Source organism: Colletotrichum fructicola (assembly GCF_000319635.2).
Source record: "Colletotrichum fructicola Nara gc5 chromosome Unknown KSG_Nara_v1_contig02, whole genome shotgun sequence".
NCBI lineage: Eukaryota > Fungi > Ascomycota > Sordariomycetes > Glomerellales > Glomerellaceae > Colletotrichum > Colletotrichum fructicola.
Window position 1 is genome coordinate 465,057 of NW_027094052.1, and position 24,730 is coordinate 489,786.

The 24,730-nt window shown below is 51.2% G+C and overlaps 11 protein-coding genes across 11 annotated transcripts; 8 read left to right on the top strand and 3 right to left on the bottom strand.

Moving 5' to 3' along the window:
• Positions 1 to 415: 415 nt before the first annotated feature.
• Positions 416 to 1,137, top strand: SLD-2 (Delta 8-(E)-sphingolipid desaturase; the record flags this gene model as incomplete). Its single annotated transcript, XM_032031694.1, has 2 exons — positions 416 to 609; positions 726 to 1,137. The coding sequence occupies 2 exons, from the start codon at positions 416 to 418 to the stop codon at positions 1,135 to 1,137; spliced, it is 606 nt and encodes a 201-aa protein (XP_031888664.1).
• A 96-nt stretch (positions 1,138 to 1,233) lies between these two features.
• Positions 1,234 to 1,698, top strand: SLD1 (Delta 8-(E)-sphingolipid desaturase; the record flags this gene model as incomplete). The annotated part of the gene is made up of 1 exon (XM_032031695.1): positions 1,234 to 1,698. One exon carries the CDS (start codon positions 1,234 to 1,236, stop codon positions 1,696 to 1,698), a length of 465 nt encoding a protein of 154 aa, XP_031888665.1.
• Positions 1,699 to 2,430: 732 nt separating this feature from the next.
• aorO-1 (Aorsin) lies at positions 2,431 to 4,459 on the bottom strand (the record flags this gene model as incomplete). Its single annotated transcript, XM_032031696.1, has 2 exons — positions 2,431 to 2,752; positions 2,811 to 4,459. The coding sequence occupies 2 exons, from the start codon at positions 4,457 to 4,459 to the stop codon at positions 2,431 to 2,433; spliced, it is 1,971 nt and encodes a 656-aa protein (XP_031888666.1).
• Positions 4,460 to 5,131: 672 nt separating this feature from the next.
• Positions 5,132 to 6,021, bottom strand: CGGC5_v002815 (putative oxidoreductase; the record flags this gene model as incomplete). Its single annotated transcript, XM_032031697.1, has 3 exons — positions 5,132 to 5,623; positions 5,717 to 5,930; positions 5,984 to 6,021. The coding sequence occupies 3 exons, from the start codon at positions 6,019 to 6,021 to the stop codon at positions 5,132 to 5,134; spliced, it is 744 nt and encodes a 247-aa protein (XP_031888667.1).
• Positions 6,022 to 6,438: 417 nt separating this feature from the next.
• Positions 6,439 to 8,211, top strand: sidI-1 (Acyl-CoA ligase sidI; the record flags this gene model as incomplete). Its single annotated transcript, XM_032031698.1, has 1 exon — positions 6,439 to 8,211. One exon carries the CDS (start codon positions 6,439 to 6,441, stop codon positions 8,209 to 8,211), a length of 1,773 nt encoding a protein of 590 aa, XP_031888672.1.
• Positions 8,212 to 9,418: 1,207 nt separating this feature from the next.
• Positions 9,419 to 10,816, top strand: CGGC5_v002817 (uncharacterized protein; the record flags this gene model as incomplete). The annotated part of the gene is made up of 2 exons (XM_032031699.1): positions 9,419 to 9,604; positions 9,671 to 10,816. The coding sequence occupies 2 exons, from the start codon at positions 9,419 to 9,421 to the stop codon at positions 10,814 to 10,816; spliced, it is 1,332 nt and encodes a 443-aa protein (XP_031888673.1).
• Positions 10,817 to 11,785: 969 nt separating this feature from the next.
• prlL-17 (MFS transporter prlL) lies at positions 11,786 to 13,135 on the top strand (the record flags this gene model as incomplete). The annotated part of the gene is made up of 7 exons (XM_032031701.2): positions 11,786 to 11,889; positions 11,963 to 12,187; positions 12,241 to 12,329; positions 12,393 to 12,510; positions 12,569 to 12,760; positions 12,826 to 12,867; positions 12,988 to 13,135. The coding sequence occupies 7 exons, from the start codon at positions 11,786 to 11,788 to the stop codon at positions 13,133 to 13,135; spliced, it is 918 nt and encodes a 305-aa protein (XP_031888767.2).
• A 1,001-nt stretch (positions 13,136 to 14,136) lies between these two features.
• On the top strand, positions 14,137 to 15,366 carry CGGC5_v002819 (Non-specific lipid-transfer protein; the record flags this gene model as incomplete). The annotated part of the gene is made up of 1 exon (XM_032031702.1): positions 14,137 to 15,366. One exon carries the CDS (start codon positions 14,137 to 14,139, stop codon positions 15,364 to 15,366), a length of 1,230 nt encoding a protein of 409 aa, XP_031888766.1.
• Positions 15,367 to 16,194: 828 nt separating this feature from the next.
• dotC-5 (Efflux pump dotC) lies at positions 16,195 to 18,369 on the bottom strand (the record flags this gene model as incomplete). Its single annotated transcript, XM_066151040.1, has 10 exons — positions 16,195 to 16,504; positions 16,567 to 16,620; positions 16,676 to 16,741; positions 16,794 to 16,973; positions 17,043 to 17,151; positions 17,203 to 17,402; positions 17,473 to 17,648; positions 17,703 to 17,952; positions 18,003 to 18,136; positions 18,193 to 18,369. 10 exons carry the CDS (start codon positions 18,367 to 18,369, stop codon positions 16,195 to 16,197), a joined length of 1,656 nt encoding a protein of 551 aa, XP_066009522.1.
• Positions 18,370 to 19,461: 1,092 nt separating this feature from the next.
• On the top strand, positions 19,462 to 21,493 carry cysM (Cysteine synthase B; the record flags this gene model as incomplete). Its single annotated transcript, XM_032031704.2, has 7 exons — positions 19,462 to 19,464; positions 19,529 to 19,594; positions 19,660 to 19,994; positions 20,090 to 20,213; positions 20,265 to 20,355; positions 20,411 to 20,832; positions 20,897 to 21,493. The coding sequence occupies 7 exons, from the start codon at positions 19,462 to 19,464 to the stop codon at positions 21,491 to 21,493; spliced, it is 1,638 nt and encodes a 545-aa protein (XP_031888765.2).
• Positions 21,494 to 23,000: 1,507 nt separating this feature from the next.
• On the top strand, positions 23,001 to 24,670 carry SANT (S-antigen protein; the record flags this gene model as incomplete). Its single annotated transcript, XM_032031705.1, has 3 exons — positions 23,001 to 23,069; positions 23,145 to 24,191; positions 24,269 to 24,670. 3 exons carry the CDS (start codon positions 23,001 to 23,003, stop codon positions 24,668 to 24,670), a joined length of 1,518 nt encoding a protein of 505 aa, XP_031888769.1.
• Between the last annotated feature and the right edge of the window lie 60 nt (positions 24,671 to 24,730).

Below are 24,730 nucleotides of genomic sequence, written 5' to 3' on the forward strand. Positions count from 1 at the left end.
TGTTGCGATTGCACAAGCAGTAGGTTGAGCGAGGTTTGCAATATACGGAGCTAAAAATGGGACTTTAGCCCGATGAGTATGATACCAAGTGAGCAGTACAAGAATGCTGAAGCCAAACCAGAAAGAGGCTGTTGTGGCGTTGTGTAGAGACATGGAAAAACTAAGAAAACTATAGATGTAACCAAAAAGAACTATAGATGCGAATTTAGGTTTGTTCTAACACGCCTATTTTATGCCGTTACCAAAGCAGTGAAGCAATTAAGGTGCGTGAATATTTCATTTCGATCCAGCACACTCATCCCAGGCAACCTCCCCCACGGCTTGCTCTGTGGTGCGCACAATCACACAACCTCTCCGGGCACTGAAGATGACCATGGCAATTGGTGTGTCTCGTTCCGAAGACCATATGTCCGTCATGGGCCAAATAAACGGGAACATACTCCCTGTTTTGTCCAGGAGGGACGTCGAGGCGCTGATAGCCCAGGGCCGCAAGGTGTTCATTCTCGACAACTTCGTCATTAAGGCAGACGCGTGGATTCCTTACCACCCGGGCGGTGACAAGTCGATCCTTCACATGGTTGGCCGAGATGCCACAGATGAGGCCACGGTGTAGGTCTCCCTCTGGGTTCGCTGTCGCGTATCGGATTCGTGCCCTGGTACCTCTTTGAGCCCATACCTATTGGGTAACATGGAGGTAGTACTCTCTGACGAGCCGTAAACCACAGTCTTCACTCGATCGAGGCAGTTCAACGTATGAGCCGCTACCGTATCGGGTCTATTCAAGGCAGATGGGAGAACTTCATCCCGCCTATTCAGGGTGGCACGTTTCGTGCTCGCTCTGACGGCGACCGGGATGCCTGTCAAGATGCCGATACCGCACTCCCTCCCGCCTCTTTGCACCGCTCGAGTGTACCTGAAAGCGACACTTCCGACGACAGCGGCCCTGCGCGCCGAGAGAGTCGCACCGCAGCCAATACACTCAGTCCACCTACTGTATCGTCCGTCCCTTCCGCCCATGCGGACGGCGATGCCATGGCACACCTCGATTTCGTCACGAAGCAGAAGATCTCCCTCGACCTCGAGACGTACCCTTCTTTGGACCGGGCCAACCAGGACGCCATGGTGGCCGCTTACTGACGCCTCGACGACCGCTTGAGAGCTCAGGGGTCATATGACTGCAACTACATGGCGTATGTCGTTGAAATCTTCCGATGCTCCATGCTTTTCGCCGCCATGCTGCTGTTCTTGCATTGGGGCTTGTTCGTGGCCAGCGCAGTCTGCATGGGGGCCTTCTGGCATCAGATGTCGTTTGCTGCCCACGACGCTGGCCACATAGGCATCACGCACCGCTTTCACATAGACAGTGTCCTCGGTATCTTCATCGCGGATTTTATGGGCGGTTTGTCCCTCGGCTGGTGGAAGAAGAGTCACAACATCCATCATATCGTCACTAATTCGCCCGAGCACGACCCAGATGTCGAGTACCTACCCTTCCTGGCTATTTCGCATAGGTTCTTGGCCAGCCTGAGCTCCACCTATTATGATCGGATAATGGGTTACGATGCTGTGGCATGCTTTTGCGTCAGGTTCCAGAAGTACTCATACTACCCACTGCTAGCCCTTGGGCGCTTCAATCTTTATCGTCTTTCATGGGAGTACCTCCTGACGGGCCAGGCCCCTCGAAAAGGGCCGTCATAGTGGCGCAGGTATCTAGAAATCGTCGGTCAAGTCTTCTTCTGGAGCTGATACGGTTACGGCATCGTCTATAAGTCGATTCCTAATAACATGAGCCGGCTCATCTTCGTCATGGTCAGCCATGTAACCGTACTCCCCTTACACGTCCAGATTACCCTTTCGCACTTTGCCATGAGTACCGTCGACCTCGGCCCCCAGGAATCATTTCCTCAGAAAATGCTCTGAACCACTATGGATATCGATTGTCCTAAATGGCTTGACTTCTTCCACGGTGGCTTGCAGTTTCGGGTGATCCACCATCTCTTCCCCCGCATCCCTCGACAAAATCTCCGCCGTGCGCAAAAGTTGGTACAAGAGTTCTGTAACGACATGGGTATCCCATATGCTCTGTACGGTTTCGTGGAGGGAACCGGAAAGGTCATTGGAGCTCTCGGAGAGGTATCAAGGCAGGCAGCCATTTTTGCAAAGTGTCAGAAGGAAGCTGCAAGCCGCGGTTGCAACTCTTCGGCACAAGACCACTGATGAGGATGGTGTGTGAGTGCAAGCCCCTCGTATCGAGAGGAACTGTTATTGCGAGTTTTACAACTTGCCTTGCGAGTGCGCAAGTTGTGGGTGTAGCGAGTTTGTCATGTATTGGATTACGACTGCAATTTGGGGTTCCTTTGATACCGAATGGACAGGAAATTTTCATAGCCAGACGCACACTCGACCAGACTTAACAAAATCTTTCTTAAGCTAAGGCAAGCTCATGAAGAGTTCTAACATCTCAGGAAACTTTGGAGTTCCCAGTCCCGTGACTGGGTCCCACCCAGGCACCGCAGAGAACCCCTTTGTGTTGCATCCCTCGTTATTGCCGCTTGTAATATCATTGAAAATCTGGGGGTTGGCGTAGAGTGTTGGGTTGATGAAGCCGACGGGTGCTTTCCCAGCCTGCAGCCTGTGCTCGTTGATGATGGTGATCAGAGATGCGAACAACGGGGTTGCGGCGCTAGTACCGCTGATGAGTCCATAGTCGAGATCAACAAAAGTAGCTAGGTTCTGACTGATGGCGGATACACTAGGTGATAATTCACATTAGCTATCGTCCTCAAAATAGGGAGTGCGTTGTCAGTTACTCTGGCATGCCTCTTCCGATGCGGTTATAGATACCCCCGTTCGCTCCGACGGGCGAAGAATCGTTGTGTGTAGCATTGTGGAGGGAGCTGAAAGACTTCAGGCCCGGGTCATGCTTGGCGAAATAGTCGTCAATTGCTGCGCTCTGGTAGCTTGGGATCGAGTAGATGATGCTGAAGCCGCCGCCACTGGTGTACGTGTCATCGGTCCCATCTTGGTGGGGGAGATAAGCGGCAACCTCAGGGTCGCTGACAGATGCCCCAGGAGACATCATAGTTCCACCGACGGTCGTGACGTACGGACAGTTACCAGGGAAGTTGGGATTGAATAAAGTGTTGTTCTCACCGAGACGTCCATTGGGGAACGGATCCCAGGGACGAGAGGCGACACCGGCATCTCCTGAGGCGACCAAAATGGTGTGGCCCTGCAAAGCCAGTTTCATGAACTCATTGCACTGCCTCTGTTGGTAGTAGAAGGGGAGATCGGCTTCTGACTTGCTGTATGAGATGGAGATCACATTCGTTAGAGTTGAGATACCGCACTGCACCTCGCCCTGATAACCATCGGGGCTCGTCGTGTCGGGATACACATCGTCAAAGTTGTCATCATTTCCCTTTTCGCCAAAGGCACAGTAAGAACAATACGAACCATCGACAGCGTTGAGGAGATTGTTGAACAGGCCTCCCGCACCGCTGATGGTGTAAATCTTGTCGTCTGTCTGGTACAGCGTGACACCTTGAGGATGGATTAGGGGATAGGCGACCTGAAGATCCAGGTCCGACTCTCCATCAGCGAACTTTGGCTCAGCTGGGGCAAGGCCGGCATCGATAGAGACCAGAGTAGGATGCGTGCCGTTGGGAATATTGGGGGTATACTTGGTGAAGAACAAGTTGAGATCTTCCTGCGCGTAGTAATCTCCCGTCTCGTAAATACCCAGGCTATTAGAAGAATGATTAAAAGTGTTGTCGGGAATATTGTAGAGCGCCTTGATGCAGGCCGGAGTGACATTGTCGCTGCATGCAGAGGTATCATTGGAAGCCCGGTCGGCTCCAGCTTGCTGGACAGAGGAAAAGCCTCGTTTTCTGAACTTGGTCTTGAGTTGGGGAGTCTTAGGAGCGGCAAGAATGACTCCTGGCTGGATGAAGTCGATGTGACGTTGAATATTCTCCGGGACAGAGTACTCTTCGCAAGCCACCGTCGAGTGGTTTCCAGCTGCCTGATGGTACTCGTAGTACTGAGCGTGGAGCATCCTCTCTGCATCCGCCACGGTGGTGTTGACATGCAGCCATCCCCTGTCCTTGGATAAAACTGAAGTTGCGCCGTTTTCTGAGACCCAGGATTGGACGGCGGTAATTGTTTTGTCAGATGGTGCAAACTTGTCGATGATATCCTGCTGGGTGTAGTGCTTCGCGTATTGGCTCGAAGATGGGTCAGAGACTTCGTAAAGGAGGGTGTCCGCGAGTTCGAGATTCTGCTGTCGCAGCCCGATCCGCAATACAAATCGGCTTGAGGGAGGGAGCCGATATCCTCTGGTCCAGACCTCAGATTGGCCGCTTCGCTTCTCATGGACTTTGTGAAACCTTTGAGAGGCGGGTGCAGCCGCAGCCAACGACAGCAAGGCTGTCAGCGACAGCAGAGCGAACGACTTCATGATCCCTTCACCAGCGATATCGAAATACACAATGCCTGAAGGTGAAGAGATGTCGCAAGTGACTGACGTCCATGGTCCTTCTTAACTCCCTCGGCTAGATTGAGAGAAGCTTGGATGGAGCACCTCGCGATGCTACCTTCCTCAATGTGCCTAGTGATGATGTTGAGAATACGATCATGATGAACCTCGCCGCATGTTTTCAATACGGGCTTCAACCAAGATTCAGAAAATCCGTCCTGCAGTTGGCACAGCGAGAATGAACGCGAGTGCCGATTACCCGTCCGTACGCGATGTCAGATGTTATAGATGGCAAGTTCGTAGGAATCGATCTTCTTCGTTCGTTTGACCTGCCTGTTTCGAACTCCGGCTTGAACATTTAGCCCGTGTCGCTGTTGACCCAACAGAATACGAGCCCCAGCAGGATACGAACTGTGTATGCCCTATCGCCCATTGGTGGTTCAAGTAGAATGGAGAACCTTGATTGAATGCCACCCCTGACAGACGTGCCGAACTACCGAGGTGGTAATTTATTTGTTACCAAGATTGGATCCGGTTCTGTTCCTAGCCTCCCGTCTTTTATCACATCGGCTCATCATAACTGGAAATCTTTTCTTTGATAACATTAAGTCAGCTAATCTACTGCTGCGACCACTGTCATGCATCGTCCCAAAGTTACAGACGACTGGGCATTCTCGCAGCTCCATCCAAGCAGATGACAGTGCCATTGAGCATTGAATTATCAATAACGTGCTCGACCAAGCTAGCAAACTCCTCCGGTTCTCCGGCCCTAGCGGGGAACTCCAACGAATTTTCCAGACTCTCTTTGGCCTTTTGTGGCATACTTGCCGCCATGCCAGTGTCGAATAACCCAGGCGCGATGCACACGGCTCTTATACCCCAACATGAGAGATCACGAGCCAGCGGCAAGGTCATGGAGGCTATGGCGCCCTTGGCCGCTCCGTACGCTGTCTGGCCTTCTTGTCCATCGAATGCGGCTGCCGAAGAAACTGTGATCAGTACGCCCCTCTCACCTGTGGCATTTGGCGATTGAGTGGCGATATAGGGAACGAATTGTCTAATCAGGTCGACTGTGCCGATCAGGTTGATGTCAATGACCTTGGAGAACTGATCGAGTAACATGGAGGTTCCATTCTTCGAGATGATCTACGAGACTTGTTGGTTAGCTTCGTTATCGATGTACCGTGTCCAAGAGCGTTGGCCTACCTTTGAGGGCCCCAGAAATCCAGCACAACTAACAACGCCAGCGATGACTGAGCCAGTTGCCTTATTCCAAGCAACTATCTTGTTGACAGCTGCAGTGATCTCTTGAGTCTTTGAAACATCTGCATTGAAGTACTGAACGGGAGACGATCCCTCCTTGGGCTTATCTGGCAACGCCAAGTCTATGACTGCCACATTGCCACCAAGTTGCGAAAGCCTTTCTACAGTACCTTTGCCTAGGCCAGAAAGACTAGGAACTGGTGAGCCCTAAATTGAATCCCAATCAAAACTGAATCATCTTACCCTCCTGTAACAACGAACGTCTTCTGCTGATATTTCATTGGGCAGAATTGGGGAAATTGCAGCTGTCCAGTCAGTATCAGCTTATGGTACCTAAAGATGGCAAGAGATGTTTTTAGGGATCTCAAACTAGCATAATATTGTTGTCAGATTTCCCGAAAAAACATCGGAGATTTGGGGATTATTCAAGCGGGCATCTAGTTCCGACTTGGCGGGCTATCGCGTCTCGGGTATCGCGTATCGCCTGTCGCGATCGGCGTAGGCTGCAGACTGGATTCGGGGGGTTACCCGCATATCCGACAAAGGCCAGATGCCTGTTCGAGGACCGTCTCAATTCATTTTGTATTGATTACCGCCGATAAATATGGATAAAAATTGTAGTGAAGACTGCCTAAAGGTTATGTGTAGAGTAGTCTTGAGATCACCTGCAACCGCTGTCAATGTTGGCACCAACGACAATGGCCAACATCGAGACAGACAGAGCTGGAATGGCTGCCATGGCAAAGGTAGCCAGGAGCGGAGGCTCCATCATACATGGTTCGGACCAACCGGGAATCATCAACAAGACATTCGGCAATCTCATACGTGAACAAGCTCGGAAAAGGCCTGACGCATTGCTGGTGGCTTCTCACCATCAGCGCAAGAGTCTCACATACGCCCAGGCGAGCGACAGAAGCGACCGTCTTGCACAGGGGCTGGCTTCACTTGGTGTCCAACGTGGGGACCGCGTGGCCATACTCATGGGCAACGAGATTGAGTATGTGGAAATCTTCTTCGCCTGCACCAAGCTCGGAGCTTTGGTGACCCTAGTCAACTATGCGTACACTGAGCAGGAGCTTCACTCAGTCATGTCATCTTGCAGAGTCTCAGTCCTTGTCATGGTCCCCGGTTTCGATAGGTACGACTACAGGCCATGGATACGCAACTTAAAAGCCGGAGTTCCGTCCCCGGAAACCATCATTGTGGCACACTCGAACGGAGAGTTTGGCGATGTATCCCTGGACTACGAAGAGGTTGTCAGAAGCGGTATGAAAGACGTTGTTGATCTACTTGCAATCCAAGATACCTTGGACGGTAGGGACATGATGAACCTCCAGTTCACCAGCGGTTCTACGGGCCTTCCCAAAGCCGCTGCCCTGACTCATCAAGGGATCTACAACACGGGAAGATTCATTGGAGATACCATGTATCTAAAGGCGTCGGACAGAGTGTGTCTTCCAGTTCCCTTCTTTCACAGCTTCGGGCTTATTATCGGTCTGGCCACTGTGGCGGCTCATGGAGCCTCAATAATTCTTCCCGACAACCATTTCAACATCGAGGCGACTCTGGCCTGTATTCCAACATATCAATGCACTGGGCTGTACGGAGTCACTACCATGTTCGTGGCGGAGATAGCCCATCCCAACTTCAGCAGATACAATCTTGACAGTCTACGATTCGCAATACTTGCAGGTTCAGCTGTCCCCGAAGCGCTCATGAGGCACGTGTGGTCCGCTTTTGGCATCACCCAAACACACACAAACTGGGGCATGACTGAAGCTTCATCCATTGTCACGATGACGCGGGATACGGATATAATCCCTCAACGCACTATCACGTCAGGACGACTCTTCCCCGGATTCTCCGCACGTATCGCCGATTCTTCGACCGGAAGAACTGTACCGTGGGGAGAGCGAGGAGAGATTCTGCTCCGCGGATACGGCGTTCAGACATGCTACTATGGGAATGATGCGATGACTGGAAAGGCACATAAAATATCAGATGAGGACGGGCTGGAGTGGTTTCATACCGGAGATGAAGGGTATTTGGACGAGGAGGGATTCTTCGTGATCACGGGCCGCATCAAGGATATGATCATTCGCGGCGGAGAAAACATCGCGCCGCTAGAGATCGAAGAACGCCTGGTAGCTCATCCAGCTATATCTCAAGCAGCTGTTATTGGCGTACCAGATGAGAAATATGGGGAGCAAATCTGTGCCTTTGTTGAGCCATCTTCCGACAGCAGCAGTGGCAGCAGGCCAATGGATAGAGAACTACAGACCTGGGTAGCAGAGACGCTGGCGAGGTTTAAACAACCAAAGTACATAATATGGCTCGGCTCGCACGCAGACTTTTGCGTTTGGCCCAAGACGGCGAGCGGAAAACTGAGGAAGCCGGACTTGCGGCTCCTTGCTACTGGGATTTTGGCAACAAAAAGGGGCGAGAATGCTTTGCCTAGAGCCAAACTTTGAGGCCAATCTAGATCAGACGCAAATTAATTTGTCCAAATCGTGTGGGGAATGATCAGGCAATGAGAAAAAGCAGTTTCAGCAAGTGCAGACAACTCGGGTCCGCCAACGCTCACCCCGCAAACTCAGCGTTATCCCCGTGGGGTAAATATCTCCTTGGCTGCATGCGGATCATTAGCTCATCAATGAGGAGACAGGCATAGCATCCAGGATCGCCTGCTGTGCCCTCACCCAACTTCCCCGCTTCACAAAAAGAGGGAAAGTCCTTTCGTGTTCAAAGCATGTCAACATGCCGTCTCAAGGAGGCGTAAGGCGACGAAAAACAACAGGCCTCGGAAGATCTGGACCCCGTTCTCGAAATGGATGCCAGACTTGCAAACTACGACGGGTGCGATGCGATGAAAACAGACCAATTTGTGGACACTGCGATCGCCTGCAAATGGAGTGTGTTTTCGTAGCACAGCAGCGGCAGTCACAGAGACATTCCACAATCCAAAGAGAAGATATCCCCTCTCTCGAACGCACTAAGTCTACGTCACCAGATCTATCCCACTCCGACGCATGCGAGACCCTTTTAGAAGAGCCCCGAGAAACCCAGGTGCATGCGTCCTCAGTCACGTTGAATGGCGCAATGAAAAATCTGCCGTCTATGGAGTTGACAAGTTTGGACTCCTTGATAGTCCCGGGCGATACCTGGGGCAGCAACGAATTGGCATGGAACAACGATAATCCCATGTCATTTTACGACTACGTACCTATGCCAGATCCCTCTTTCTCGTTCACGTCTCTCACCTTCGCCGGTTCCCCGCATAGGCTTGATTCAAGCCACAGTTTGGATGCAGTTCAAGGCACATCGCGAAGCCGGACGAGCCAACCTGATCGCGAATGGAATGACCGGCTATCCCCCCTTTCTGTTCTGGACAACCTGCGGAACCAAGACAGTGGAGACATGGTCACTCATAACGAATACGATGGACGGGAAACCCAGCTTGGCGACGTACATAGAGAGCGACCTATGCTTCCTGTTTCACCACCGCTGTTGTCATCAGATATTCAAAAAGCATTGTTAAAGCAGTTCGAAAGCGAATTACGCCCTCCAGCATCACTCGTTGGCATCGACCCCTTTGGCTGGAGAAGAATCAAGCGTTATGTCATACAGAAGGTCAAGGAAGGCAATGAACATGTTAAACACGCCCTGTTCGCTCTCAGTATGATCACTTTCGACTTTGGCCACGCAAAAGGTTCAACTCAGGCAGTTGGAACTTCGGAAAGTCTGTCATGGCAATTGCAAGAAACAGCTCGTGTTTCGATGGAAATCGCTCTTCGATCGGAGGGCTGGGAAGATAAACACAGCAATTCGCTTCTTGTAACCTTGTTCCTTCTTGCTTGGTTTGAGGTGAGTGTAAATAAATGTTTACACCAACTAGTTACGGTTTCGGTAACAATCTCTAATGCTTATCAGATTACTAGTGACAATGCGGATAACGCCCGGCCCTCTTTTCCCTCCAATCTGGCGGAAGACATCATCGTGAAAGGTCGAAATTGGAACTCGGGGTCGACCCACGTATTTCAATGGCTTACGCTTCTTGATTCGAAAATGTCGCATATGGGGGGCCGCCATCTCTTGACCGAAGGTGCCCACAGAGTGGCTTTGCAACCAAGACCTACAAAGCCTCCTGACGAAGACGTTGATGATGAGGACGGCGAGATGTCTGTAGAGAGCTGGGAGCCTTCTTCTCACGACGGCGCAAGAGTCAATGGGTACCCAAAGACTTCCCAGAATCGTCTAGCTTATCTGCTGTCGTCACAACCACCACTGTCACCGTCGCCAAGGGTCATCAGGGCGGATATTTTCAACATCATCTTGCAACCCGCGCTTGAGTTTCACATAAAGTCACAAGCATACTCCAGACGCATCGGATGTCACGATCGCCATCACAGAATACGTGAGACACCTGAGGATGAGTATGAGGTCATTACCGCCTGCAGAGGTTATGAAGAAGAGCTGCAGGAACTGTGGAAGCACAGGCCAGGAATATTAAATCTCTGTGCACACCAACTGAAGCACTTTGTGAGCGAAAGCATTGCCAAGAGGCTGGAGCAACTTTTCAGCGTCTACATCGCAACCTTCTGGGCACATTTTCTCTACATTCACCGAGTTGCATTCTGGTCCCTGAAGCATACGGCCATTGCAAGGAAAGCCGTGAAACAGACGGGAGACATGCTCCGTCGCAGCGTCGGGCAGGCAGCAACAGATGTTGCATTTGATGCAGACGTCCCCCGCCAGTCAGATAATGTGATACATCCAGGGCTTATGTGGACTTGTTATCTTTTTGGTTGCGAAGTGGCAGACCCTATGCAGCAAGATTGGACTGTCCGTCAGCTCAGGGCGCTGGGAGAGCTACAGCCAATTTGCGAGACAGACTCCAGTGACGAGGATGCCGGCAGACTTCAGTCTCCGCGTCTGGACAGAAAGGGTGCACAGAATGCCCTCAAAGTGTCCGAGTTACTCAGAGCTCTTGTTGACAGACAGAAAAGCACCGGTGCTCGTGTGGATGGGAAATACTTGAGTCAAGAGATCTTTGGGTGCCACTTCTACATCATATAGGTTTGCACAAGAACCGTTACGTTGAGGTTTGTAGAGTAGCGGTTGACTAGTCAATGGGAAAATCTCATTTTGCCATTTTCAATGTACGCGGACCTCACAATCGGTCTTGACTGATAGATAGAGGTTCCATGGTTCCGCGAACGTCAGAAATGAAGGGAGAAAATTAGGAGAAGAGAGAAAGATGCACGTCACAGATCACTGAAAATAACACGAATAATTCGAGGCAAATATTAGCCTGGGCTGGTCAACTGCCGATATGCAACGGTCGATAGCATTGCCGCTTTCGGTAACTTGAACCCCTCGAACCCCTCATACCCCTCGTCGTATATCGGCTCTCGCATCAGCTTTCCCGACAGAACAAGCCCCATCAAAGACCACCTATGATAGACTGCATACTCTTGCGGTATCTCCTTGCACAATGAATAATGTCTGCGGGTTGAAAATTATCATTACTCGCCTCATACATTAGAATCAATTCACACAAAAATTGTGTTTTGATGCATGCCTGTCCGAGGTCAAATCGATATTATCTGCTCATCCAAATAGTGAACGTTCCAATCGAAGTCTCTTGGAAAACGCCACTATGGCCAACAAGATACGGACCGGAAAGAATGAAGAGAAAGATGTGGAGATGCTGGAAGATGTCGAAACTCCTCGTTCACCGAGAGCTCTCTCTTCGGACAAAGACATGGAGAGAAGGTGGGCATCTCATGAAGGACTGGTTGCGATACGATGACTGATAAACATGGATCAGGATTGTGCGCAAAATTGATATTCGGCTGATGCCATTTACGGCACTGACTTACCTACTGTGTTACTTGGATAGATCGAACATAGGTTGGTCACGACTCACCCTTCACCCATGGCCGCAAGACAAGGACTAACACATACCTACGTTTGTGATATCATCAAGGCAATGCAAAGATCCTCAATTCTTCCACTGGAGACTCTCTTCTCGATTCGACTGGTATGACCAACTACCAGTACACAATTGCCCTCATGGTCTTCCTTGTCTCCTACACGGTGTTCGAGGCTCCAAGCAACCTGGCGCTGAAGGTGTTTTCACCAAACAAGTAGGTTCGAATGGAACACCAGACATAAAACTCTGCAGGGTGTTTATGGCTGACACGACTATCATTCGTACAGATGGCTAGGCTTCCTCATCATCGGATTTGGCAGCTTTTGTACCGGCATCGGTGACGCCAACAGCTTTGCCTCCGTCACGGTTCTCCGATTCTTTCTCGGAGCGTTCGAATCAGGGGTGTTTGTTGGAATGATCTTCTACATGAGCTTCTGGTACAGACCCGAGGAACGTGCCTTTCGCATAGCCATTTTCCTCGGAAGTGCCACCCTTGCCGGTGCTTTCGGAGGGTATGTCTCGCGAGACCAGATTGTTCTATGACTCGGGCTGACGCTGTTTCAAGGGTTATTGCGTATGGGGTGGGTCACATGAACGGTTTATGCGGATTGGAAGGTTGGAGATGGCTGTTCATTGTCGAAGGTGTTCCATCGGGTAGGTTTCTAAAGCTCTATTGGTTACGATTAGATTGGGTGCTAACCTTGGTGGTCCTTTTAGTGGTGATGGGTGTCGCAGTTTTCCTCTTCATGCCGAGTTATCCGGAGAGCGCCAAATGGCTTTTAAACGAAGAGAAGAGTTTCCAGATTCAGCGGCTAGGAGAAAACAGTTCGAAAGGGTAAGCCAAAATGTTCATGGGAATGACTTCTGGGCTGTCACTGACGTGCATCCCGAAGCAATGCTAAGTTGAATTGGCCTGACGCCAAAGAAACTCTTAAGGACCTACGACTATGGGTACACTACTTTACCTATCTCTGTCTGGGTGTAGCTGTGTCTTCACTGTCACTTTTTGCCCCCACCATCGTCTCCGGACTTGGGTATAAAGATTTGCAAGCTCAACTCTTTACAGTCCCTCCCTATGCTATAGCGTATGTTTTCACCCTGGCTTTTGGAGTCTTATCCGATCGCAAGAAGTCACGAGGGATTGTTGCAGGGAGTATATTAGGCATGAGCGCAATTTCTTTCCTCATTCAAGGTACGCTTCTTGATCATAAGACTTCCTTCCATATCAAGTCTCCTTTTCTTCTGTTGTTCGTCGTCGGGCGACTATGATGTACTAGTTTAGACAACTTCATAAAATGCTGACTCGGTCTAGCAACTCTGCCAGGCGAAAGCTACGCGACCAGATATGCATTTCTGTGCATCAGCACGGCTGGAACCTTCGCAGGACTGCCGTCTCTTTGCGCTTGGGTGTCCGACAATGTGCGGAACACAACGGCTGGCTCGTTAGCGTCCGGACTTAATATTGCATTCACGGGGCCAGGTCAGATCATAGGAGTCTGGATATATCGCGCCCAGGACAAACCGTTTTACCGGTTGGGACATGCCATCAATGCCGCGTTTGTGCTAGCTGGAGCACTGCTTTCATTCGGGCTGTCATGGCATTGCATGCGTCTCAACAGGAAGCTTGTGGGAACTAACGCTACGAAGTGGGTTCCTTGAATTCAACTAGGCACTATTTATTTTGGTCATCCAAGGCCTTTTGAAGAAACTGTCACGTATCTTGCATATTGTGCATTAATTAGATTTGAAGCTAATTTGCTGGCGAGCCTATGTCCGGTGGCATACAATAGAACCAGTCCATTGATGCCAAGTATTGGCGTATGATAAGTACAATGGCTCTGAAATTAGTTCATGATCATTCAAAGCAGTTTCTCGGCTCATTCGTCTCCCTCTCGTGCCTCTTCGGGTGTCTCCCGAGGACAAGTTGCCAAAACTACAACAGTCCCTAGTCTACGTATCCAATGCATTTGGCTTTTGTATGCCAATCCCGTGCTATGGCACCTAATCTAATTCTTTTGAGAATGAAAGTTCCCATAATTCTGGTGGATCAGGCGCAGGCCTGGCTGCCTGACATTTGTCGTCGCGTGTCGTGTATCGAGTGTCGCGTCATATTGCACAGGTACTGAACCCCGCTCTCTCGCCTTCCGGTATTTCTGTGATGAACGATACCGAGTTTTTATTGGTCTAAAACTGTCAAAAATGATATTTTGCATTCGGAAATACCTTGACAGTGTCGGCTATCGCTTTTCAAGTCAACCATTTGTCGGGTGTTATAGCGTCAGTTTCACTCATGGGTACATTTTAAATCGCGTCTATCATGATCTGTAAATCTCCCTCCTGTTTGCCCTATTTTCGTGAATTCATTTACGTTCGTTAGACCTGAGTTTAACATTGCCCTTTTCAAACATCTGCTAGGTCGTCATTACATACTTTTGGATCTCCACTTCGGCAGTATCTCACCATGACAACTCCGGCATTCGTTGTTGGTGTCGGGACGACACCATTCAACTCCCCTAAGAAATCTGCTTCTTTTGCGACAAACCCTGACTCAGACTATTTTGACCTCGGGGTTGAGGCAGCTGTGAAGGCTCTCCTTGACGCTGGAATCAACTACGACCAGGTGGACCAAGGAATCGGCTGCTATGTCTTTGGGGACTCTACCTGCGCTCAGAGAATTTTCTACGGCCTTGGAATGACCGGAATACCAATTTTCAATGTCAACAACTACTGCAGCTCTGGCAGCACAGGATTGTGGTTGGCTAATCAAGCCATTATGTCGGGAACGGCTGATTGTGTTCTTGTCGTTGGGTTTGACAAGATGTACCCTGGGCCACTACCACAAGTCTTTGAAGACAGGACCAGTCCTTTATCACGAATCCTGGATCTTTCGAAGACGCAGATTCCGGAACAAGACCGTGGAAAGCCGTCTCCTGGATGGACGCCGCAACTCTACGCCAATGCCCAAGCCGAATACCTGCAGATGTATGCACCATTTGGAGCAGAAAAGAGAGACTTTGCAAACATTACCTCCATAAACCGGTCACACGGGGTGAGGAACCCATACAGTCAGTTGTCTAAAGAAGTCACTACAGAAGACGTATTGGCCAGTCCTACTGTTTCTGGAGACATCACTCGATTACAGTGCTGCCCGTCGTCAGTAAGTTCTCTCGCCCGATCTTATGCATCCTCCCAACCGACGGAATGGCTCTATCAACAGACTATGCGACAGACTGGAGCGGCTGCGGCTGTCATTGTATCGGAAAGATTCTTAAAGACCCACCCCTTTTTGAAGTCGGGTGCGGTACAGGTTGCGGGGCAGGCACTCGTCACAGATGCTTCAAGTTTGTATGAATCTGCTAGTGCTATCGAGCTGATAGGATCAGACATGACGCGGAAGGCTGCAGCCCAGGCATACGAACAAGCCGGGATAACAGCGGAGGACGCCACTGTGATAGAGCTTCATGATTGCTTCACCACGAATGAGATGTGCGCTTTGGAGGGGTTGGGACTTGCGGACGAAGGAATGGGCTGGAAGCTGGTCAGAGATGGTGGAATTACCTACAATTCAGATGGTCGTCCGTTTCCAAGTGGGAAACAGTGGATTGTTAACCCCAGTGGCGGACTGATTTCGAAGGGCCATCCACTTGGTGCGACAGGCTTGGCCCAGTGCGCCGAACTCGGTATGTATTGAAACGAAGTTGATGAGGGTCTGAATAGCTTACTAACACCTCCAAAACAAAAGTCTGGCATTTGCGTGGATGGGCTGCCTCGCGATCAGTGCCTGGTACGAAATACTGCGTTCAACATAACATGGGATTGGGTGGTGCTACTGTGGTCACTATTTACAAGCGTTTCGATAATCAAGTAGCCCCCAGACTGAACAACATCAAGCCAGAAGATGACGGACGGGGGCGTCTTGGCTACAATCCTGCTGAAGTAGCTCGCTCAATACGTCGCGTGGACTGGGAAAGTGTCAGGTCTCGAAACAAAGGCCACTCTGCATGGGCAACATCTCTTCTTCCATGGAATCAATATCCCGGGGCCTACGAGAACAGGGCAAAATTATGAGAAATTTGCCACCCATGGTCGGGGTGTGCAAAGCACTACGAGTGACTAGTGAGTTTAGGGATTACGGACTCAGATGGATATGTAGCAATAGTGTCTTCTACAGCCTGCAGAAACATGTGAGTGATAAGGTTCCCGTTGTAGAGAAATCAAAACACCAGTGGGTCGCTACCGTTGTGAATGCTCATGGAGAAAACTGATGCATGTAGGTACTGATTCTACCGATTCATCTTGCTCTGGCAATGTCTGGTATTTAAATTAAAGAAAATGGAAGGACAAAACGAAAACATCCCCATGAGATATGCTATCACAGACCAGGAAGATTGTACTGGAATAAAAATATGTCATTATGAAACTTTATGACCCTGCATCCAATGAGGCCTAGGCGAGTAACCCAGGCGCACATTCACATCAAGAATGCAACTCAAATGCCGCCAAGTTGGTTAGTTAACCACTAAGATTCGGTCTTTTTCTCTTCTGTCGTCTTGCGTGCAGCGTCCTTCAAATCCTTGTCGTCAGGTCGGCTCAACTCTACCTGTGGCATCAGGAAGAATGCAACAAAAAATGCCACTGAAGCAAGCCCAGCCATGACGAGGAATATGATGCGGAATGCTTTTCGATAACCTGGCAGCAGGACAGCCCTTGCCTGATCTGCGTCGGCTTGAGACATTTCTGACAGGACATGCTGGGGATTGGCAAGAAGTCTTCTGGCTTCATCATCTGCCAGACCAAGACCAGCGATGCTTGCTGACAAGATATTGTTACTAATTTGTGTCATTAGCCATCAGGCAAGCAAGAGGACAGCCGTCAAAATAGAGATACTTACATGAGTGTACCGGAGATTGCCAAACCAATCGTGCTTCCAAGGTTTCTGATAAAACTAAAAACAATGTGAGTATGCAACATCATCCGATTCATGATGCATCATGACTCACTTGCGGAACGAGGTTACTACGGCCATGTCTCTGCGGCTAACACCTGCTTGGATCGCAATCAAGGCGCTGTCGGAAATTTCAGCGAAGCCCAGGGTACGACACATCGGAAAAGACTTACGGCTGAAGAGTATTGCCAACACCAGCTCCAATGAGTAAGGAGTACCCTACTTGCTTGCCAACACTAGAGTTTTCATCCAAGGTAGACATGAGACCGACGCCTACAGCCCACATCACCCAGCCGAGGAGGATGCATTCCCTGTATCGACCGACCTTATGAACAACGAGACCAGACAGTGTGCTGAACAAGGTTTGTGTCAGAGTGACGGGAAGCAGCATAGCGCCAGCTTTGGTTGCTGAGTAGTTGTACGCCAGTTGATAGAAGGCTGGGATGTAGTAGACCTGCACAACGAAGTTCCAGCCGTTGATAGCCATGGTAATACAGGCGCCGTTGACGATCTTAGACTTGAAAATATGCACTAAAGCTAGTCAGCGAAGATATTTCACGACGAAGGACAGTCAAAACCTACAAGGAACGAGTGGGAACTTGGCCCCCTTCCATTGCCACATCACAAAAGCAACGCAGACGACGAAGCCAACAACAATTGTGGCTATGACATGCGCTGAGTTCCATGGGTACTCGCCGCCACCCCATGTCAGACCAAGCATCAGAACTGAAGTGCCAGCCAAAGCTAAGCCACTGCCGACGAAGTCCACTGCCTTGAGCTTCCTGGATTCGCACGGACCTGAGCAACTCTTCACGGCAACAGACAAAAAAGCGGACGTGGTGAAGAACTTACATTTTCCAATCGCCTTCCACCTTTCTCAGTGGCATAAAGAAGATAACACAGACAGTGCACAGCAGGGTCAGAGGCATGTTGAGACGGAATATCCATCTCCAGGAGTCTCGTGACTGCGAAGCTAAAGCGCCGCCGATAACAGGACCAATACCGTTGGCAATCGCCACAACTGCTCCCTGGCGAGGTTGTCAGCAAGACACAATATCTTTGCGAAAGGTTTTGTTGCTCACCAGAATTCCTTGATACTTTCCTCGTTCTCTCAGGGGAACCACATCACTGACAATCATCTGTGCCACGGTCATGAGCCCACCGCCGCCAATACCGGTCCAAGCTCGAAATACGATGAGCTGCGTGCCGGTCGCTGCAACGGAAGAGGCTAGAGATCCAGTGAAGAATATCGCAAGACCAATCAATAAGATAAATTTGCGAGACCAAATGTCAGACAATCGGCCATACAACAGTTGACCTGTAGTCGACGTTCTAATCTTGGAATTAGCGATTGATGACCCCTTCGTACGATAGAGGCTCACATGAAATAGCCACTTGCAATCCAAGCGGTCTGGTTGCTAGAGTTGAGAGCATTGCCGATGATGTTCAAACTGGCGGCCAATGTTGTCTGGTCCATGAGAGCCACCAGATCAACGGTGGCACAAGCCAGGAAGATCTAAGCGTCGCAAAGCCATCAGCATAGTTCTCACGTCTTTTCTTCACTCAACTTACCGTAATGATTGTCCTTGGCCGCACATAATTCGTCTGCTCATTAAAGACATGAACGGTGCTCTTCTCTTCGTCAGACTGATTCAGCGTCTTGCTACCATTGTCCGAGTTGGCTTGTTCCATCGCCGAATTCCTCGGGTCGTCTGAAGCGAGGACTCCGCTCGGCTGTTCTTCCTTCATGATGAGGGATATTTTTGGCGACAAACTTGGAAGCTGATCATTCAAAGCATGAGCCGAAGAATATTTCGCATGCAGCGGCTGGAATCAAAGCAAAAGAGCACAGGAAATTGAAGTAGGAAAACACGGCCGGGATCGGTGCCAAACATCGGAGACCGAACGCTGGCCATCCGGGTAATCGGCCAAATAAGCATTCTCGCTACTGCTTGACGTTCTAGGGCCATTGAGAGGACAGAGACCCTTGTTTCCTGCCCTTAGACTGCCGGCCGCCAAGTCTGAACTATTGTTGAATCCTACGATCGTCATCGCGGTAAGTGGAGGCAACCCCCGGTCTAGAGGCTCTGATGCGCTGGGCAATTGACAGGGATTAGGACGGAAACAAGAACCCTTGCGGGTTGCTCCCGTGAAACAAGCTCAACTGGGGAACCTCCCGAAAAACCAGCTCAAACTCTCTCTCTTAGAGCGTTCAACTACAGGGCTTTTATATAACATCGTCGAATCAGCCGACTCCAAAAATGCCCCTCGCGGCTACGCGGCATCTTTGCGATAATTTGCGTCTGAAGCTATGAATTGCGCACGACACTCGACGTTGCAACCTTCTCATAATAGATCACCAGGAAAAAATTGGCGACGCGGCCCCCCCTGGCTGACCGACATGAGCGTTGCATGGTGCCATCGAGACGCCGCAGGCTCGCAGCCGACCTTGATGAGCGCTGCGTCGATCAATCGTCTTCAACGTCGCGTTTCGTGATGTCGACACGCTTAGGGCTTGGTGCTATTTTCGGGATCACAAGCCAATCATGCTCAGAATGGACGCAATCCCCAGGCCCTAAAGAAGGACGGAGAAGCCCGCCCAGATACTAGCGCAAGTAATCGGTTCCCCAGCCTGCCGTAACGGGCGTCATTTGACACGTTTCGAGACTCCATCGTCAGAGTCATGTCGATTTCACGCATGTTTATCCCATGTCAAAGTGAGAGCATTTACGGCAAATGTAACCCCATGGAGGGGTTTCCCCGATTCTCTTGTTCATCCGGTGTCGATGTGACTTCAGCTCGTGCGTCAGCCTACTTTGTGCGCCCTAGTGCGTACCAAGAATGGTGAATCTCTGCAGCAGTTGATCTTGCAGATATAAATCTCCTTGTGCCAGACTTCCGTTATCAGGTTCCCTCAACCAGATACCCGGGCAGGATCAATAACTTTATTCTTACTACTCCAAACGACTTGAGAGTAGGTCTTTAATCATGGCAGAGGTCAACCATCTTAACGTTTATAAAGGTCCTGACGCCGTCAAGGACTATTTCAACCCGGATATTGCTCCTCCTCTACCTCTTGTCGAGATTCCCAATTGTCTCAACCCATACCGCAGCGATGGAGTCCGAATTTACGCCAAGATGATGTCGATGCATCCCGCCAACAACGTCAAGGCTATGCCAGCACTGAACCTGCTCCAAAAGGGTGTTGTGCCTGGCAAGACCGAGACGGTGGTTGAGTATAGTTCCGGATCGACGGTCATCTCGATGTCGTTGATTTCAAGAGTCTACTTCGGAAACTCGGATGTTAGAGCATACCTCAGCAACAAGACAAGTCAGGCGAAACTGAGGTTGATGCAATTCTTCGGACTGGATATGTAAGTCACGAACCGCTTTCCCTTAATTACGCACTTCCATCTCTTCGAGGAGGGATCACCAAAGACCAGCTTAGCTAACTCGGTGCCTTTCCCAGCACTTTGTTCGGCGGCCCATCACAACCCGAACCTGCAGACCCCAGAGGCGGTATTCGAGCGGCGAAGGATATCGGCGAGAAGTCAGAAACGGCCATGAACCCGAACCAATATGAGAACGACGATGTGAGTGGTCAAAGGATGGCTTGCTCAGTTCCCGACTGACGAATTTTGTAGAACTGGAAGTCACATATCCGTTGGACCGGTCCTCAAATCCTCAGACAGCTGCCTGAAATCAACCTTATCTGCGCCGGCATGGGAACTTCTGGTAGGCCAAACCTTTGAATACGAAACCACACTTCGAACTGACATCCAACTTCCAGGAACCATGACCGGTCTCGGAACGTACTTCAAGGACAACAAGCCTTCTGTGTATCGTCTTGGTGTTTGCACAGCTGCTGGCGACCGTGTGCCGGGCCCGCGCTCATACGCACTTCTCCAGCCCGTGGAATTCCCGTGGAGAGCTGCTGTCGACCACATCGAGCACGTTGGATCGCATGACTCCTACTCATACTCTCTTAACCTCACTAGGGAGGGCATCGTCTGCGGCCCTTCTTCTGGGTTCAACCTTAAGGGGCTCTTCCAGTTCCTCGACCAGCGCAAGGCTGCCGGCACGTTGAGCGAGCTTGCCGGCGAGAATGGCGAGATTCACTGCGTCTTCGTATGCTGCGACCTTCCATACCAGTACATCGACGAGTATTTCGCCAAGCTAGGCCCTGAGCATTTCCCAACGATCCACAACGAGGTGAATACCCAAATTCGCAAGATTGGCGAGCCTCACGGAGTCCACATTGCTGACAGTCACTCAGAATCTCCAAAAGGTGGACCTTCACCGGTATGATGAGGCATGGGAGAAGGAGCCTGCGGAGGCGTTCATGCACATTCCCGAAAGCGTAATCCCGAACGAGCTCAGCGAGAAGCTGCCGAGCACGCCTCGATATGTGGATACGAGCAGCGCGTCCCTCATCCCGAGGTCCCCCAACACCGTCATCGTTGACTTGAGGCGCCAAGAGGATTATCAGACACATCACATTCCCGGGTCCGAAAATGTTCCCGTTGTGGAGTCAAAGGACTGGGAGCCCTTTTCGGACGCAAAGATTCTTGAAACCCTGTGGCTCAAACTGGAAGCAACATTCGAACCGACAAGCGAGATTGGAAAGAAGATGGAGCAGCATCGCTCAAAGCCGATATTGCTCCTCTGCTACAACGGAAACAACGCGCGGGTTGCCGCCAGTGTTTTGAGAGCGAAGGGCTTCGAGGCAGACTGCATCCGTGGAGGCTTCAGTTCGTTGGATAACTTGCAACAGAACCAGGCCGTTGAGCCTCCGACATTGACTAATACCAATGGGCACGTCCACGTTCAAGAATTGGTGGCGGGCGAGAAGCCTTACCTGAGGCTAGCATGAGAGCGCTGAAAAATGAATGGGGAAAAAGAACACGATGAGGTAGAAAAAATACCCAATTGCATGTGAACGTTTTGCTAAATTATTTCCTTTATGGTAATGGTGAGATCATCACTTGTTCGTGTAACCCTTATCAAGTATGCGCGGTGAAACGATTGAAGTCTTCGAGAGTCTGCTCAAGGACGTTATATCTCAGTACGGGCAGAATTCACTGTCCTTAAAACCCCTCGTTGTGGGTTATCGTACGAAGCCAAGTCTTTTAGCGTGAGTCATCCGCATGAGGCTAAACGTTGTCGCCCGAGACCCTTGGCGACGTCTCCGCGCTTCCGTCTGGAATGGTGGCTTCAAGAGAATGGTGGCAGGTCTCGGGCTGAGCTTTCAGCTAACCTCCTAGGCAGGGTGTTCTGGAATGGAGGCTAGACTTTCATCAGAGCAAACAGGTTCTCGCCTGGCGTTCAAGCTGCAAGTAAGGCTACCAAGGGGGGAGGCGCTGGAATCGTTGATTCAATCTCTCACAGCCTATAATCCTTCCCACGCGCCATGATGCCATCCACCGCCCGACATTCTTGATTCCCCGATGGTGCGGAGAACAGCTCCGGCTAGCTACTCAACATGTCTATACGAGACTGGCCGTCAGGAGTGGCAAACGCGATGTTGCAGAGAACATTCCGAGTGACATTCGGGCTGAAGTCCTCGTCATGGAAACATCGGGCCATGGCAATAACGCGTCTTCCGCGTCAATGTCTGTGTTTATTTCGAGAACGCCTTGCGGCTACTTGCGTGATTCCCTAGTTCCCGCGCGGAGCGAGCTAGCCACGAGGTGTTTTCAACTCCACAAGAGAGCAAGATCGTCAGATCGTGAGACAAGGGAGCAGTCCGGGTGGGACCCGCTTCCCCGGCCGCGCTCCGCTACCTCACCAGCCACCCACACCGGCCGGATGTCGCCGACCCGCATGCCGTGCATGCCCCTTCATCGCAGATGGTTAAGGCTGCGGAGGAAAATCCAAAATTTCAGGAAGCAGGAACCCAAGTGAATGCGTCGGCGGCTGGCTAGGGATATGCTGTCAGGTTCCCTGATCTACAGGGGGACCTCCGTAGATCCTCCGTGAAAGAACCACCAGGACCGTTGAAAACTTGCTTTTTGACTGCCACATTTTCGGGGCAACGTCTGTCTTACATCCTTCTGTTCTGGAGAAGCGACAGCTCGTGGCTCTGAGTAACGCGCTCGACATTTGCTAGTCGTTTCATCCCACAGGTTTGGAATGTGACGATGTAAGACCAAGTGACTGAGGCGAGACTCTCACAGCTGAACCAAATAGCCTCCCCCAACTACGTGTGAATTGGAGGCTCAGAAAGAAGACGAGAGTTCAACACCGTTTCATTTTTCTATATAAACTGCCTTCGTGGCCCTCTGATTAGTTTCTAAGTAGCTCTTCATCACAACGACCACAGTCATTCACTACCCTAGCTTCAGACCCCAACACCCAAGCGTCACTCGCTCTTCGCTACAATGAAGTACCAAGTCTACCTCGCAGCTGCTGCGGCAGCCTTTGGCGCCGCCGATGCCCAGTGTAATGCAGTAAGTCCACAAACTCAACGATAGAACTCATGTCGTCAGCTTTTCGTCAGCTGGATAAACTAACTCAACTGATAGAACAACTGTGCTCGAGCCGTTACGGGAACCCGTCTTGGTCCCCAGACTCAAGCTTCCCGCAGGGCCGACTGCTCATCCTTCCAGAGGACTACTATCACCCGCTTTGAGACGACCACCTTCGTCACTGTCACCTCTTCCGCCACTTTTGACGTTACTCGCACATTCGCCCCTTCCACCGTGACCGTCACCACCACCGTCCCGCCAATTATCATCGATCCTTCTTTCTCCATCGGCCTCCCTGAGCCTCCTGTCGTCACCAGCTTCTCGGGCCCTGACCGCCGTGACCTTGAGGGCCGTCAACTGGTTTCCTCGGCCATCTTCCCCCCTGTCCCGTTCTACGCTTCTGCATGCAGCGGTGCGTCTGCTTACCGCTCTGCTTGCTCTTGCTGGGGTATCACTGCCAGCTTCGTCACCAACAGCTTCCCGGGCACCACGACTATCACCATCACCTCGCTTGATATCGACACTATCTCCGTCATTGGAACTGGTGTGACGACCACTACTGTCCGCATCACATCTACCCCAACCAGCTTCGTCTTGCCCTCGTCTACGTCGACTGATGACGACGTTTCCGAGACCGTGGAGCCAACTTCCTCTGAGACTGAGGGCCCCTCTTCTACCGATGCCGAGCCCTCCGTCACCTCTACAGATGAGCCATCGTCTACCGAGACTGATGAGCCTTCCGCCACCGAGACTGACGAGCCCTCTGCGACTTCAACTGACGAGCCGTCCGCTACCGAGACCGAGGAACCCTCAGCTACCGAGACTGACGAGCCTTCTGCTACTTCCAGCGACGAGCCTTCCGCCACTGAGACCGATGAGCCTTCTGCTACCTCCACAGATGAGCCCTCGGCTACTGAGACGGACGAACCCTCTGCCACCGAGACCGATGAGCCCTCGGCCACTGAGACTGATGGACCTTCCGCCACGGAGACTGACGAACCGGTTCCCTCCACCACCGATGTCTTCCCCACCAGCGTCCTCCCGGACCCCACGACCTTCGCCACCAGCCTTCTTCCCGTGACCTCTGATGAAGCCACTCCTACGGTAGGCGAGACCTCGATTGAGATCTCGCTAGAGACCTCGATCACCGGCCCCACGCTGACCATCCTCCCCTAATCTAGTCCTCTGACGTTGAGCCCTCCTCCACCGCCGGCCCTGATATCTGCACAACCTTCGGATCCAGATTCCCGTACTCTCCTTCCACGCTCTTGACCTTCTGCTCTTGCAGCTACAGCAACCCCACCTGTGCCGAGGGCACCAGCCAGAACCAGCGCACGCTTCCCCTCATCCTCAGCATCGAGATCTGCGCCAACTCCTGCGACCTCTTCGCCAACTGCGTCGCCTTCTCTTACAACGCAGTCACCCTGGAGTGCCGTCTCCTCGACGCCGACGGCTTCGGAACCACCACCGGATCCAGCGATTGGGTCCTGGTCGACCGTACCAGCGGATCTTGCAGCAGGGACACGTGCGAGCCCGGCACGGCCTCCCCCTCGCCTTCGGCTACGCCCTCGACGCTCCCTTAAGCTCCTGACTATGAGCCGACATCATGTTCAGCCTATTCGGCTTTTTCACACCCACACTCG